We start from the raw sequence: 16,407 nt of genomic DNA, 5'->3' as shown, positions 1-16,407 counted from the left end.
GTTTTTGCTCTGACATGCACTGTCAACTGTGGGACCTTTATATAGACAGGTGTGTGCCTTTCCAAATCATGTGTTTTAAAAATCCACCTCTCTAAAAACAAGTCTCTCACCGTTGCCGCCTGCTATAGACCACCCTCTGCCCCCAGCTGTGCTCTGGACACCATATGTGAACTGATTGCCCCCCATCTATCTTCAGAGCTCGTGCTGCTAGGCGACCTAAATTGGAACATGCTTAACACCCCAGCCATCCTACAATCTAAGCTTGATGCCCTCAATCTCACACAAATTATCAATGAACCTACCAGGTACCACCCCAATTCCGTAAACACGGGTACCCTCATAGATATCATCCTAACCAACTTGCCCTCCAAATACACCTCTGCTGTTTTCAACCAAGATCTCAGCGATCACTGCCTCATTGCCTGCATCCGTAATGGGTCAGCGGTCAAACGACCTCCACTCATCACTGTCAAACGCTCCCTGAAACACTTCAGCGAGCAGGCCTTTCTAATCGACCTGGCCGGGGTATCCTGGAAGGATATTGATCTCATCCCGTCAGTAGAGGATGCCTGGATATTTTTTAAAAATGCCTTCCTCACCATCTTGAATAAGCATGCCCCATTCAAGAAATTTAGAACCAGGAACAGATATAGCCCTTGGTTCTCTCCTGACCTGACTGCCCTTAACCAACAGAAAAACATCCTATGGCGTTCTGCATTAGCATCGAACAGCCCCCGTGATATGCAACTTTTCAGGGAAACTAGGAACCAATATACACAGGCAGTTAGAAAAGCCAAGGCTAGCTTTTTCAAGCAGAAATTTGCTTCCTGCAACACAAACTCAAAAAAGTTCTGGGACACTGTAAAGTCCATGGAGAATAAGAACACCTCCTCCCAGCTTCCAACTGCACTGAAGATAGGAAACACTGTCACCACCGACAAATCCACTATAATTGAGAATTTCAATAAGCATTTTTCTACGGCTGGTCATGCTTTCCACCTGGCTACCCCTACCCCGGTCAACAGCACTGCACCCCCCACAGCAATTCGCCCAAGCCTTCCCCATTTCTCTTTCTCCCAAATACAGTCAGCTGATGTTCTGAAAGAGCTGCAAAATCTGGACCCTTACAAATCAGCCGGGCTAGATAATCTGGACCCTTTCTTTCTAAAACTATCTGCTGAAATTGTTGCCACCCCTATTACTAGCCTTTTCAACCTCTCTTTCGTGTCGTCTGAGATTCCCAAAGATTGGAAAGCAGCTGCGGTTATCCCCCTCTTCAAAGGGGGGGACACTCTTGACCCAAACAGCTACAGACCCATATCTATCCTACCCTGCCTTTCTAAGGTCTTCGAAAGCCAAGTTAACAAACAGATTACCGACCATTTCGAATCCCACCATACCTTCTCCGCTATGCAATCTGGTTTCAGAGCTGGTCATGGGTGCACCTCAGCCACGCTCAAGGTCATAAACGATATCTTAACCGCCATCGATAGGAAACAATACTGTGCAGCCGTATTCATTGACCTGGCCAAGGCTTTTGACTCTGTCAATCACCACATCCTCATCGGCAGACTAGACAGCCTTGGTTTCTCTAATGATTGCCTCGCCTGGTTCACCAACTACTTCTCTGATCGAGTTCAGTGTGTCAAATCGGAGGGTCTGTTGTCCGGGCCTCTGGCAGTCTCTATGGGGGTGCCACAGGGTTCAATTCTTGGACCGACTCTCTTCTCTGTATACATCAATGATGTCGCTCTTGCTGCTGGTGAGTCTCTGATCCACCTCTACGCAGACGACACTATTCTGTATACTTCTGGCCCTTCTTTTGACACTGTGTTAACAACCCTCCAGGCGAGCTTCAATGCCATACAACTCTCCTTCCGTGGCCTCCAATTGCTCTTAAATACAAGTAAAACTAAATGCATGCTCTTCAACCGATCGCTGCCTGCACCTGCCCGCCTGTCCAACATCACTACTCTAGACGGCTTTGACTTAGAATATGTGGACAACTACAAATACCTAGGTGTCTGGTTAGACTGTAAACTCTCCTTCCAGACTCACATCAAACATCTCCAATCCAAAGTTAAATCTAGAATTGGCTTCCTATTCCGCAACAAAGCATCCTTCACTCATGCTGCCAAACATACCCTTGTAAAACTGACCATCCTACCAATCCTCGACTTCGGTGATGTCATTTACAAAATAGCCTCCAATACCCTACTCAATAAATTGGATGCAGTCTATCACAGTGCCATCCGTTTTGTCACCAAAGCCCCTTACACTACCCACCACTGCGACCTGTACACTCTCGTTGGCTGGCCCTCGCTTCATACTCGTCGCCAAACCCACTGGCTCCAGGTCATCTACAAGACCCTGCTAGGTAAAGTCCCCCCTTATCTCAGCTCGCTGGTCACCATAGCAGCACCTACCTGTAGCACGCGCTCCAGCAGGTATATCTCTCTGGTCACCCCCAAAACCAATTCTTCCTTTGGCCGCCTCTCCTTCCAGTTCTCTGCTGCCAATGACTGGAACGAACTACAAAAATCTCTGAAACTGGAAACACTTATCTCCCTCACTAGCTTTAAGCACCAGCTGTCAGAGCAGCTCATAGATTACTGCACCTGTACATAGCCCATCTATAATTTAGCCCAAACAACTACCTCTTTACCTACTGTATTCATTTATTTATTTTTGCTCCTTTGCACCCCATTATTTCTATCTCTACTTTGCACTTTCTTCCACTGCAAACCAACCATTCCAGTGTTTTTTTTTTACTTGCTATATTGTATTTACTTCGCCACCATGGCCTTTTTATATTTTTATTTATTTTTATATATATTTTGTTTGCCTTCACCTCCCTTATCTCACCTCACTTGCTCACATTGTATATAGACTTATTTTTCACTGTATTATTGACTGTATGTTTGTTCTACTCCATGTGTAACTATGTGTTGTTGTATGTATCGAACTGCTTTGCTTTATCTTGGCCAGGTCGCAATTGTAAATGAGAACGTGTTCTCAATTTGCCTACCTGGTTAAATAAAGGTGAAATAAATAAATAAAATAAATAAATGTGCAATCAATTGAATTTACCACAGGTGGACTCCAATCAAGTTGTAGAAACATCTCAAGGATGATCAATGGAAACAGGATGCACCTGAGCTCAATTTCGAGTCTCATAGCAGTGTCTGAATAGTTATGTAAATAAGGTATTTCTGTTTTTTATGTTTAATGCATTTGCAAAAACTTCTAAACCTGTTTTTGCTTTGCCATTATAGGACATTGTGTGTAGATTGATGAGGAAAAAATGTATTTTACACATTTTAGATAAAGTCTGTAACCTAACAACATGTGGATAATGGAAAGTGGTCTGAATACTTTCCGAATGCACTGTATATTATGTAGTACAATAATAAAAACAAACACTTCTTGTAATAATGCACCTGTTGAGAATGACTGTTCTGAGAGATTTTATAATGGGACAGAGTAGATTGCAGGCCTGTATGAAAAGCCCCCTACCTTTTGGACTGCAATAGTGAATTGTCCGGTGATTCACCATAGCGTGTACAGTCACTCACAACTAGTGTGAAGTTCCATTTGGCTTGAACATTGAACACAATTGGAGACGGTCATGTCTACAGAAAACTCCATTGTAAAAGTATTGGTGATGCGCTAGTCCCGTTTCCTATTTTACATACATAGCTGTCCCATGAGTATGCCAAGAGTAGGACCTTAGCACCACAACAAGTTTAATTGACTACCTTCAATTACAATGGAAATGTTCATTTAAGTAGACAGTGTTTCTTACAGGGAGGTGAGTGTTTGCCATGATGCTGCATCTTGGCTGTAATAAGAGAAGTGTGTGTGTGTGTTAGGGTGCATGTTCTCATATTACACAAAGGCATAATATAAGGGGGATCCAATAACCAATTATAGTGTATTTGTGAGGCCCACTCATAAACAATTGTGGAATTTTGGGAGTGGGTGAGAGACATCACAACGGTCCTGGTGGGGGGGGGGGGGGGGGGCATATCTGTAAACCTCATTATAAAACCTCATGAATCTCATTATAATCTGGCAGCATGATTTAGCTCACACGTACTCCTTGGTGCTGCTGGATGGTGAGCGAGCACTCACGCCACTCATGACAGGGTATTTGGGCACCGGCTTTTTACTCCTGGGGCAGGAAGATGCCAGCATGGCTCCCCCCAGCAGGTCCAGGAAAGAACCCCCCCAGGCGATGAAGATGGCTGCCCCAAACTCAAACCTGTTATTGGGGAAATGGAGAGAAGAGTGAGACGTTGTTCTAGAACAGTGTTCTTACATTATTCTCCTGGAAAGTCATGTGGTGTGCACATTTTTTCTCCAGCCTTGCATTATTTTAAGTCAATATTCAAAGACTTAAGACGGCACCAAGCCAACTTTGCTTGAAAGGTATTACTGCACATAGAAATGATAGTTATAGATCTGTTATTTGCATTGAAAGCAAGTCTAAGAAGTGGTAGATCTCTTCTATGTGCGCTATTTCTATGCTTCTCGTTCATTTTTTTCTCATTTCGTTTTTGTGTCTTTTACTTTTGTTTTTGTACATCAGATTCAAACATCTGAAAATACAATATTTTTGGTTATTGAAAATATATTTCATAGTGGTTCAGATGGTACAATGATTCTCTAACCCAGGGTTGGGCAACCCTTTGTCCCAACTAGGCACCCCACCTGCCCAACCTGAGTTAATTTATCAGTTCAGTGATTGCCTAAATTCAACACACCTGGTCTTCCAGGTCAGTTAAATAAAAAACATGAAGTGGATGCGGCATTCTACGAGGACCATGGCTACCTACTCCTGCACTACACTAGGGGTTGTTTGTTTTATCACAAACTGAAATTTGGTGAACTATTAGAATTTTAGAAACCAGGAAATGGTGGCACAATTTCTGCTTATTGGACCTTTTTTTAAATAAGATCACTCAATAGAAGGGAAAAGGCCAATACATTCAGGCATTTTGTAGGGATACTTACTTGGTGTTGACAGGAGTATATGGGTTATAGAAGGCCCGGATGAGATTGTGAGCGAACCACGAGCAGGCCACTAATGCACACAGAGCTGAATGAGAAGATCAAACAGATACAGACAGATCAGTACATCGAGACATCATAAAGACGTATTTGAGAGAGGGGAGCCAAACACTCAAGAAGTCAATGGGAGGCTAGCTATTGAATTCCAGTCATTAGCTGTTTACTGCCATTGACCTATAAGAGTCTTCAAATGAGCTAAGATCTAGTCCCCCCTGTCCATTAATTATAATCTAAAATAAAGAACTGATCCTAGATCAGCACTTCTATTCTGAGACACTTTGTGAATAACAGACCCTAACCATTAGATTTTACTGCCATTGTCTGATGACAGTTAATAATGACCTCTTATATAACAGTAACAACCAGCATCCCAAATGGCACACTATTCCCTATATAGTGCACTACTTTTGACCAGATCTCTATAGGCCCTAGTCAAAAGTAATGCACTAAATAGGGAATAGTGTCAGAGTAATAGCCACAGAGTCAGTAAAAACGCCCCATTCTCTCCCTATGTGACCTCCAGGGGAACCTGGGCAGATGATTGTGACTTGTATTGTGCAAGTTTCGAACCGAAGGTCTTCGTCAGGCTTAGATGAGTGGGAGAGCAGCTGGTGGCCAGATAGAGGGTCAAACCTCCTACATACAGTAGTCTCTAAGATCTCAGACGCTGGACCAGAATGACCAAGTGACCTCTAACACAGATCTTTTCATGTAATGTTAAATAAGAAGTGCCTACACATAAATAAAAATACAGTATATGCCTGTGATGATTCTCTCGATCTCTCTATATAGCCCCTGTTAGGGACCAGAATGACCAAGTGACATAATAAGCACAGATCTCAGACCAGCTTAGAAAGAATGTTAAAAAAAAGTAGGGCCCTGAGATTTTCATGACCAAGTCATTTGACCATGTAAGGAAAACTCTGGACCCGAAGAAAAGATAATGTTTGTGGTGATTATTCTGATCGCTCTCTATAGCCCCTTTAACATAGCTTCTCTCTCTATCTCTCTCTCTATCTCTATCCCTATCTCTCTATAGCCTCTCTCTCTATAGCCTCTCTCTCTCTATAGCCTCTCTCTCTATAGCCTATCTCTCTCTCTCTCCCTCTCTCCCTCCCTCCCTCTCTCCCTCTCTCTCTCTCACCTCCAACCAGTAGGATGATGCCTCCAGTCATGGCGGTGCGAGACTTCCACACTTTTCTGTTTCCTCCGCAGGTGGTACACTTCATGCCCATGGTGGCCACGCCCAGCCCAGCGATGGATACGATGATGCCAACAATTATCAGGGCACGGGTGGCCTGGAGAGCGCCTGAGAAACACACGCACACACATACACACACCAGGGAGAGGAGAGAGAGCAGGAAAGGGAGAGGAGGGAAAGGAGTAGCAAGATAGTGAGAGAAAGAGGGAGAGAGAGGTGTGGCACAGTTATAGCTAGCTTTAATTTATAGACTTGTGGGATATATTGCAGAATGTAAAATTAAAATAAAAGATCAGCAAGTCTCTCTACCCCTCTATCGCTCTCTCTCTCTCTCTCTCTTCCAAATCAAATTTTATTTGTCACATGCACCGAATACAGCAAGTGTAGACCTTACTGTGAAATGCTTACTTACAAGCCCTTAACCAACAATGTTTGTACCATGTTTTGGGCTGCTACCATGTTGTGTTGCTACCATGTTGTTGTTATGTTGTGTTGCTACCATGCTGTGTTGTCATGTGTTGCTACCATGTTGTTGTTATGTTGTGTTACTACCATGCTGTGTTGTCATGTGTTGCTACCATGTTGTTGTCATGTTGTGTTGCTACCATGTTGTTGTTATGTTGTGTTGCTACCATGCTGTGTTGTCATGTGTTGCTACCATGTTGTTATGTTGTGTTACTACCATGCTGTGTTGTCATGTGTTGCTACCATGTTGTTGTCATGTTGTGTTACTACCATGCTGTGTTGTCATGTGTTGCTACCATGTTGTTGTTATGTTGTGTTACTACCATGTTGTTGTTATGTTGTGTTGCTACCATGCTGTGTTGTCATGTGTTGCTACCATGTTGTTGCCATGTTGTGTTGCTACCATGTTGTTGTTATGTTGTGTTGCTACCATGCTGTGTTGTCATGTGTTGCTACCATGTTGTTGTTATGTTGTGTTACTACCATGTTGTTGTTATGTTGTGTTGCTACCATGATGTTGTTATGTTGTGTTACTGCCATGCTGTGTTGTCATGTGTTTCTGCCTTGCTATTATGTTGTCTTAGGTCTCTCTTTATGTAGTGTTGTGTTGTCTCTCTTTATGTAGTGTTGTGTTGTCTCTCTTTATGTAGTGTTGTGTTGTCTCTCTTTATGTAGTGTTGTGTTGTCTCTCTTGTCATGATGTGTGTTTTGTCCTATATTTATATTTGATTTATTTTGTATTTTTAATCCCAGCCCACTTCCCCGGAGGAGGCCTTTTGCCTTTTGCTAGGCCGTCATTGTAAATAAGAATTTGTTCTTAACTGACTTGCCTAGTGAAATAAAAATAAATAAATGCAGTTAAGAAAATACCCCCCCCAAAAAGTAAGAGATAAAAATAGCAAATAATTAAAGAGCAGCAGTAAAATAACAATAGCCGGAGCTACATTCAGGAGGTACCGGTACAGAGTAAATGTGCAGGTGTCACGATCGTCTTGAGGATAATGAGTGGACCAAGGCGCAGCGTGTGAAAAATACATCTCTTTTATTTGAGACGAGTGAAACACGAAACGAACACTTATAACAAAACGAAACAAAACAACAAACGACCGTGAAGCTACAAACGTAAGTGCAATACAAAAGCTACAAACGTTCTACATAGACAATTACCCACAAAACCCAATGCCTATGGCTGCCTTAAATATGGCTCTCAATCAGAGACAATGAACCACAGCTGCCTCTAATTGAGAACCAATCTAGGCAGCCATAGACATACAAACACCTAGACAAGACTCTGACCCATTTAACATACAAACCCCTAGACAATCCAAAAACACATACATTCCCCATGTCACACCCTGACCTAACTAAAATAATAAAGAAAACAAAGAATACTAAGGGATTACATTATCCCAGAAACCCTAGACCCAATCCAATTTGCATACCGCACCAACAAATCCACAGATGATGCAATCTCTATTGCACTCCACACTGCCCTTTCACACCTGGTCAAAAGGAACACCTACGTGAGAATGCTATTCATTGACTACAGCTCAGCGTTCAACACCATAGTGCCCTCAAAGCTCATCACTAAACTAAAGACCATGGGACTAAACACCTCCCTCTGCAACTGGATCCTGGACTTCCTGACGGGCCGCCCCCAGGTGGTAAGGGTAGGTAACAACACACCCGCCACGCTGATCCTCAACACGGGGGCCCCTCAGGGTGCATGCTCAGTCCCCTCCTGTATCCCTGTTCACTCATGACTGCACGGCAGGCACAACTCCAACACCATCATTACGTTTGCTGAGACAGCCTATAGGGAGGTGAGTCCTGACCGTGTGGTGCAAGGACAACAACCTCTCCCTCAACGTGATCAAGACAAAGGAGATGATTGTGGACTACAGGAAAAGGAGGACTGAGCACGCCACCATTCTCATTGACGGGGCTGTAGTGGAGCAGGTTGAAAGCTTGGCGTCCACATCACCAACAAACTAACATGGTCCAAGCACACAAAGACAGGCGTGAAGAGGGCACGACAAAACCTTTTCCCCCTCAGGAGACTGAAAAGATTTGGCATGGGTCCTCAGATATAAAGAGACTTTATGGGCATGGGTCCTCCTATATCTTTACAGCTGCACCATCGAGAGCATCCTGACGGGTTACATCACTTCCTTGTATGGCAACTGCTCGGCCCCCGACCGCAAGGCACTACAGAGGGTAGTGCGTACGGCCCAGTACATCACCGGGGCCAAGCTTTCTGCCATCCAGGACCTGTGAACCAGGCAGTGTCAGAGGAAGGCCCTAAAAATGGTCAAAGACTCCAGCCACCCAGTCATAGATTGTTCTCTCTGCTACCGCTCTGCAAGCGGTACCGGAGCGCCAACTCTAGGTCCTAGACGCTTCTACACAGCTTCTACCCCCAAGCCATAAGACTCCTGAACAGCTAATCAAATGGCTACCCAGACTATTTGCACCCCCCCACGCTGCTGCTTCTCTTTGTTATCGGTTACCGGAACGGCGGTGGCCCGTTCCTGTAGGTTCATGCTCTACAACATCCGCAGAGTACGACCCTGCCTCACACAGGAAGCGGCGCAGGTCCTAATCCAGGCACTTGTCATCTCCCGTCTGGATTACTGCAACTCGCTGTTGGCTGGGCTCCCTGCCTGTGCCATTAAACCCCTACAACTCATCCAGAACGCCGCAGCCCGTCTGGTGTTCAACCTTCCCAAGTTCTCTCACGTCACCCCGCTCCTCCGCTCTCTCCACTGGCTTCCAGTTGAAGCTCGCATCCGCTACAAGACCATGGTGCTTGCTTACGGAGCTGTGAGGGGAGCACCTCCGTACCTTCAGGCTCTGATCAGGCCCTACACCCAAACAAGGGCACTGCGTTCATCCACCTCTGGCCTGCTCGCCTCCCTACCTCTGAGGAAGTACAGTTCCCGCTCAGCCCAGTCAAAACTGTTCGCTGCTCTGGCACCCCAATGGTGGAACAAACTCCCTCACGACGCCAGGACAGCGGAGTCAATCACCACCTTCCGGAGACACCTGAAACCCCACCTCTTTAAGGAATACCTAGGATAGGATAAAGTAATCCTTCTAACCCCCCCCCCCCCCCCCCCCTTAAAAGATTTAGATGCACTATTGTAAAGTGGCTGTTCCACTGGATATCATAAGGTGAATGCACCAATTTGTAAGTCGCTCTGGATAAGAGCGTCTGCTAAATGACTTAAATGTAAATGTAAATGTAAATCTATGCATAGCCACTTTAATAACCCTACCTGCATGTACATAATTACCTCAACTACCTCGACAATGTGTCCCCGCACATTGACACATTCACTCTGAACCGGTACCCCCTGTATATAACCCCGCTATTGTTATTTACTGCTGCTCTTTAATGATTCGTTTTTCTTCTCTCTTATTATTATTTTTATTTTTTGGGTGGGTATTTTCTTAAAACTGCATAGTTGGTTAAAACCTCTCTTGGGTACGTGAGACGTTAGCGTCCCACCTCTTCAACAGCCAGTGAAACTGCTGGACGCCAAATTCAAATACAGAAATACTCATTATAAAAATTCAGAAAACAAAACATATTTTACATAGGTTTAAAGATGAACTTCTTGTGAATCCAACCACGGTGCCAGATTATAAAAATGCTTTACGGCGAAAGCATACCTTACGATTAGTTGAGAACATAGCCCACTACACAAATCATTACAAACAGTAACCAGCCAAGTAGAAGAGTTACACAAGTCAGAAATAGAGATAAAATGAATCCCTTACCTTTGATGATCTTCATATGGTTGCACTCAGCAGACATTCATTTTCTCAGGCCTCCCGGGTGGCGCAGTGGTCTAGGGCACTGCATCGCAGCGCTAGCTGTGCCACCAGAGATTCTGGGTTAGCGCCCAGGCTCTGTCGCAGCCGGCCGTGACCGGGAGGTCCGTGGGGCGACGCACAATTGGGCTAGCGTCATCTGGGTTAAGGAGGGTTTGGCCGGTAGGGATATCCTTGTCCCATCGCGCACCAGCGACTCCTGTGGCGGGCCGGGCGCAGTGTGCGCTAACCAAGGTCGCCCGGTGCACGGTGTTTCCTCTGACACGTTGGTGCGGCTGGCTTCCTGTGTTAAGAAGCAGTGTGGCTTGGTTGGGTTGTGTTTCAGAGGTTGCATGGCTTTCGACCTTTGTCTCTCCCGAGCCGGTATGGGAGTTGTAGCGATGAGACAAGATAGTAATTACTAACAATTGGATACCACGAAATTGGGGAGAAAAAGGGGGTATAAAAAAAATAAAAAGACATTCATTTACTCAATAAATGTTCCTTTTGTTCGATAAAGTCTCTTTATATCCAAAAACCTCAGTTTTGTTTGCGCGTTTTCTTCAGTAATCCACAGGCTCAAACGCAGTCAAAACAGGAAGACAAAAAAATCATAATTGTATCCGTAAAGTTCATAGAAACATGTCAAACGATGTTTATATTCAATCCTCAGGTTGTTTTTAGCCTAAATAATCGATAATATTTCAACCGGACAATAACGTCAAAGGTAAACAAGAAAGGCACTCTCTCGGTCTCGCGCATGAAAAAGCTCTGTGACACTTTAGGGTCCACTCATTCAGACTGCTCTTACTTCCTCATTTTTCAGAAAGAAGCCTGAAACAATTTCTAAAGACTGTTGACGTCTAGTGGAAGGCATAGAAACTGCCATTTGAGTCCTAAGTCAATGGATACTGTAATGGCATTGAATAGAAAACTACAAAACCAACAAAAAAAACTACTTCCTGAATGGATTTTTCTCAGGTTTTCGCCTGCCAAATCAGTTCTGTTATACTCATAGACACTATTTTAACAGTTTTGGAAACTTTAGAGTGTTTTCTATCCAAATCTACCATATTCATATCAAATCTTCTGGGCCCGAGAAGCAGGCAGTTTAATTTGGGCATGCATTTCATCCAAAATTCCGAATGCTGCCCCCTACCCTAGAAAAGTTTTAAGGGCTTTAAGTAAGCATTTCACTGTAAGATCTACACCTGTTGTATTTGGCAGCATGTGACAAATACAATTGGATTTTAATTTGATTAAAGGTCTTACATCGGCTGTGGAGAGCATGATCACACAGTCTGCTGTTGTTTAGGGGAGGGGGGATTGAAAGCTACTGTCAGGACCCCCTAATCTGTCACCCCATCTCATAAAACTGACAGCGAGGGCGAAGCAGAGGCCACCCCAAACTGTCTGTGCCAGTTCAGGCCATTCCTGAGGTCACAAAAAAAACTCCAACCCTGAGAAAGGGAGAAAGGGAGGGAGGGAGGGAGGGAGGGAGGGAGGGAGGGAGGGATGGATGGATGGATGGAGGGATGGAGGAGGAGGAGAGAGGAAGGAAGGAAGAAAAATTCCTCTTCTGCTATATTCTAAACACAATGAGGGCATGCCAGGCATGCAAATTGGGGATACCATGGAATATCACCCTAACCCCCCTGCACCCCACGTTACCACCCTGGGCCCTGTACCCTACATTACCACCCTCACCCCCCTGTACTCCACGGTGCCACCCTAACCCCCCTGTACCCCACGTTACCACCCTGACCCCCCTGTACCCCACGTTACCACCCTCACCCCCCTGTACCCCACGGTACCACCCTGACTTCCCACCCTGTACCCCACATTACCACCCTGACCCCCCTGTACCCCACGGTGCCACCCTGACCCCCCTGTACCCCACATTACCACCCTGACCCCCCTGTACCCCACGGTGCCACCCTGACCCCCCTGTACCCCACGGTACCACCCTGACCCCCCTGTACCCCACGTTACCACCCTGACCCCCCTGTACCCCACGTTACCACCCTCACCCCCCTGTACCCCACGGTACCACCCTGACTTCTCACCCTGTACCCCACATTACCACCCTGACCCCCCTGTACCCCACGGTGCCACCCTGACCCCCCTGTACCCCACGGTACCACCCTGACTCCCCCCCTGTACCCCACGGTGCCACCCTGACCCCCCTGTACCCCACGGTACCACCCTGACTCCCCCCCTGTACCCCACGTTACCACCCTGACCCCCCTGTACCCCACGGTGCCACCCTGACCCCCCTATACCCCACGGTGCCACCCTGACCCCCCTGTACCCCACGGTGCCACCCTGACCCCCCTGTACCCCACGGTACCACCCTGACCCCCCTGTACCCCACGGTACCACCCTGACTCCCCCCCTGTACCATTCCTAGAACCCCTAAACCTGCTCACTGTCAGCAGTTACAAGCAGTAAAAACTGGATCTCTAAGTGTTCTAAATCTGAACAGGCATCTCTGTTCAATGAAATCCCTCTCACCAACCAGTATGACATGAGAAACCAAGAAGAATAGATGGGGAGTTATACCAAATTACACCCAGGTTCTCTTCATCATGGTGCCCTAAGGGTCTGGGGCAAACCGAGGTGGGAGGAAGAGGGAGGGGAAGGGCGTAAAATTCCTGCACAGGTTACTGTGTTGCTGTTCCAATGGCTACTCTTTTGGTTGTTTACCGTTAGTTAGTTAGTTAGTTATTTAGTTAGTTAGGACCAGGACGTCTCTGGCATCTGGAGCCCCAGTCAGCACCCTCCCTGTGCCACCTTTCTATGCCAGGGTATAGTGGGTGATGAATGGGCAGGGGGCATGCCAGTCGGGGCCTTACCACCTTGGGGGTGGACTGGCGCAGCCGTTTGAGAATATACAGCAGAGAGGGGAGGGGAAAATGGGTTGGGAGGTGGGGAGAGGTTGCCGGGAACAGTAACAGGAATGAGAACTCCAGGTGTACAAGGGGTTCTGATAAGAGTAAATGTCAGATACGTTTCTAATTGATTTTTCAAGAGTAAAATCCAGAGTGATTGAAGTGTCAGTGAGTGTGGCACCTGGAAAGGAGTTAACAGTATCCCACTGTATAATAATACAAAAGGTGCTACTAAATGATAACCATGAGAGGGGCAATTAAATGACTAACAGTCCCGAGGCGACACCTTTATCAGTGACACCAATGTGCTCCATTGAACAAGAGCTGCTCCATAGGAAAATGGGTGGGGACCTCAGTCTCAGGTGTCTGCTCACCTGTATCTCCCGTCAATCGATTCCATTTACTGGTACAACATGAGACTTTCCCGAAACAAGTCACCATACTCATGACATTCCTCCTTTGATAATAAGATAGCCTACAGGGGTATATGCATGCGTAATTCACAGTGCGTGAGGTGCGCACCGGACGCGCATACCGTCATAGAAATATAACGGACAAATAAATATTTTGTTTATTTATACTCACCGTCTAGCTGCAGGATCGAGTCGTAGATTTTACATTGGAGCTGCCCTGTGCTCTGAAAAGCGCATGACATCCATAGTCCTTGGTACATGGCAACCGCCGTTATGATGTTGTCTCCTATGTACGCAGACATCTTCCACTGTGGAAGAATGGTCCCCACGATAAGTGCAATGACACCGACGAGTGAAAGGGCGAATCCTAAAAGTTGAATTCCCGAGTTTGCCATCTTTAAAAATAAAATTATTTTATCGATTATTTTTTAAATGACTAAATAAATACGTTTCTGTTGGCTTTAGTAAACACAATATTGTTGTGGTTCTTGATCTCCTTTCCACCTGTTATAGCTCAAGCCGCACCTTGAATACTGTAGTACTGAGCTTGCGGGAAGGGGGATTTAAATTCTGCATGAGGGCCCGCGAGGGGGTGTGTGTGTCCAGTCGGTGCCCGGTGATGCGTGAGAGGTCTCTTCTCGCATCCCCTCCTCCCAGGGCCCTTACCGTTAGGTCACGCCCATTGGCCTTGCTACTTCTTCATTCCAGGGAAGCTACAATTGTTTCTCGAGCAAGTCGGTACTGTAAAACAACTGTACAGTTCCTACCGGGCTGACGGTAACTATTTGTTCAGTTTCAGAATGCCAGCGTTGCTTAGCTGACAGGTGTTCCCAGGCCTTATCCGTTGAAAAAAATCACCCCCACATTTTTGAAAAGATTAAACTGTTTTTACATTTGCTTCTGGAACTGTCTAGAAACACATCAGGTTTGTATTTTACCTTCAACAACTGGTCAAATGACAATAAATAACTTTTTCTTATAACTTGTTTTCCAGTGAGGGATGCCTTTCCTTCAGAGGAGACCCGGCATGCAGGGCAGAGACCCGTCATGCAGGGGGTGCTTTCCTGTTTTTGCATGTTATTTTGGCATTTACATGTGTCACATATTTGTTTGCAAACAATGTAATAAATATATATATCATTGAGTTAATAAAGCAGCATACAAACATGGTCTATTTTTTGTTTTCTTGAGTATGGCACTTCCAAAATGCAGGTGTTTCAGCCTAGCTCAGTGCTTTCTGTGGTGGTGGGGCAAGCCAGCAGAAAATACGGAGCATTACGCCGTGATTTGCTCAGTGTTCTGTCACTCAAGGGGACACTACGTCAGCACCAAGTGTAGAACTAGAAAATTGTAGCTCCTTGGGTGCTGCCATATAGTTACATTAGAAGTGCAAATCCAAGTAGGCTTAAGGCCACAGATAAAATGACATATCTACAGAAGCTTTGATTGGACTGATCATGTGAATATCATACTATCAAAATCTTAGCTAGCAGTCATCATCATAAACGAAGTTGACAATCTACTGGCAAATCCTTTTTAATCCTTGTCATATAAAGAGAAAAAATGAAGATACATTATAGATAAAATGTATCGGTGCACATCGGCCATTGGATATAAACATTACACAACAAGTTGGAAATCGCAAATTCAACAATGAGTGGTTTGGAAGGAATCAGTGGCTAACTGCAAGCATTGCAAAGCAATCATTAGCCTGCTATTCAGTGGAGTGGCTGTGTGATCCCGAGTCTAAGATTGAGGGTCTCTTTTCTTAGTTTAAAATGATAAACATTCAACATTGGCCATGCTGTCAATGAAGCATGATTTGTGCCGTGCACAAAACAACTGTTAACCCAGAACTGAAAAATCTGACTAGTGAGTTCAAGACAACTGGGAACTCGGGAAAAACGAGCTACGACTGGGAAAATACATTTTGAACTTTTATCCAACTCGGAATTGTAAATTCGGAACTTGGGCCTGAAGATCACTGACATCATCATGATGTTTTTTTAGAATTCCCAGTTGTCTTGAATGTACCATAAATCCAGAGAATGCCAGACTTTGATGACAAAGTTTTATGATAAAATTTCCCTACGAAGCATCGCCGGGCCACCTTCCTGTTCAAGTGAGCACAGCACAACAAGGTGAGTCCAAAAATATTTTGATTGCTGCTGAATAAATGATGTAATATGCCAGAAAGATATGTATACTGTAGCTAAGGAAGTAATACAAAGTGTATGTTGTGTAGTAAGCCGTTAGTAGCTTACCGCACCCTAATAATTTCTTATGGCTGCAATCCATAAGAGGGATGATATGACAACAGCCAGTGAAAGTGCAGGGCGCCAAATTCAAACAACAGAAATCTCATAATTAAAATTCCTCAAACATACATGTATCTTATACCATTTTAAAGGTAATATTGTTGTTAATCCCACCAAAGTGTCCGATTTCAAATAGGCTTTTCAGCAAAAGCACCACAAACGATTATGTTAGGTCACCGCAAAATCACAGACAAACACAGTCATTTTTCCAGCCAAATACAGGAGTCACA

At 45.1% G+C, this 16,407-nt stretch overlaps 1 protein-coding gene across 1 annotated transcript; it reads right to left on the bottom strand.

Moving 5' to 3' along the window:
• Positions 1 to 4,089: 4,089 nt before the first annotated feature.
• Positions 4,090 to 14,254, bottom strand: cldn7a (claudin 7a). Its single transcript, XM_038975463.1, has 4 exons — positions 14,032 to 14,254; positions 6,218 to 6,382; positions 5,017 to 5,101; positions 4,090 to 4,264 (listed from the first exon to the last, which is right to left on the bottom strand). The coding sequence occupies exons 1-4, from the start codon at positions 14,252 to 14,254 to the stop codon at positions 4,090 to 4,092; spliced, it is 648 nt and encodes a 215-aa protein (XP_038831391.1).
• Positions 14,255 to 16,407: the final 2,153 nt, after the last annotated feature.

This window comes from Salvelinus namaycush, chromosome 36 (genome assembly GCF_016432855.1).
Source record: "Salvelinus namaycush isolate Seneca chromosome 36, SaNama_1.0, whole genome shotgun sequence".
Taxonomy (NCBI): domain Eukaryota; kingdom Metazoa; phylum Chordata; class Actinopteri; order Salmoniformes; family Salmonidae; genus Salvelinus; species Salvelinus namaycush.
This window is presented reverse-complemented; position numbering and strand designations above follow the sequence as displayed.

Excerpts from the sequence above, each read along its gene's own strand:
- cldn7a (XM_038975463.1), bottom strand. The coding sequence starts at position 14,254 with ATGGCAAACTCGGGAATTCAACTTTTAGGATTCGCCCTTTCACTCGTC. Across the intron at positions 6,383-14,031 it reads CTCGATCCTGCAGCTAGACG|GCGCTCTCCAGGCCACCCGT; the intron begins GTGAGTATAAAT and ends TGTGTTTCTCAG. Across the intron at positions 4,265-5,016 it reads TATACTCCTGTCAACACCAA|GTTTGAGTTTGGGGCAGCCA; the intron begins GTAAGTATCCCT and ends CCCCAATAACAG.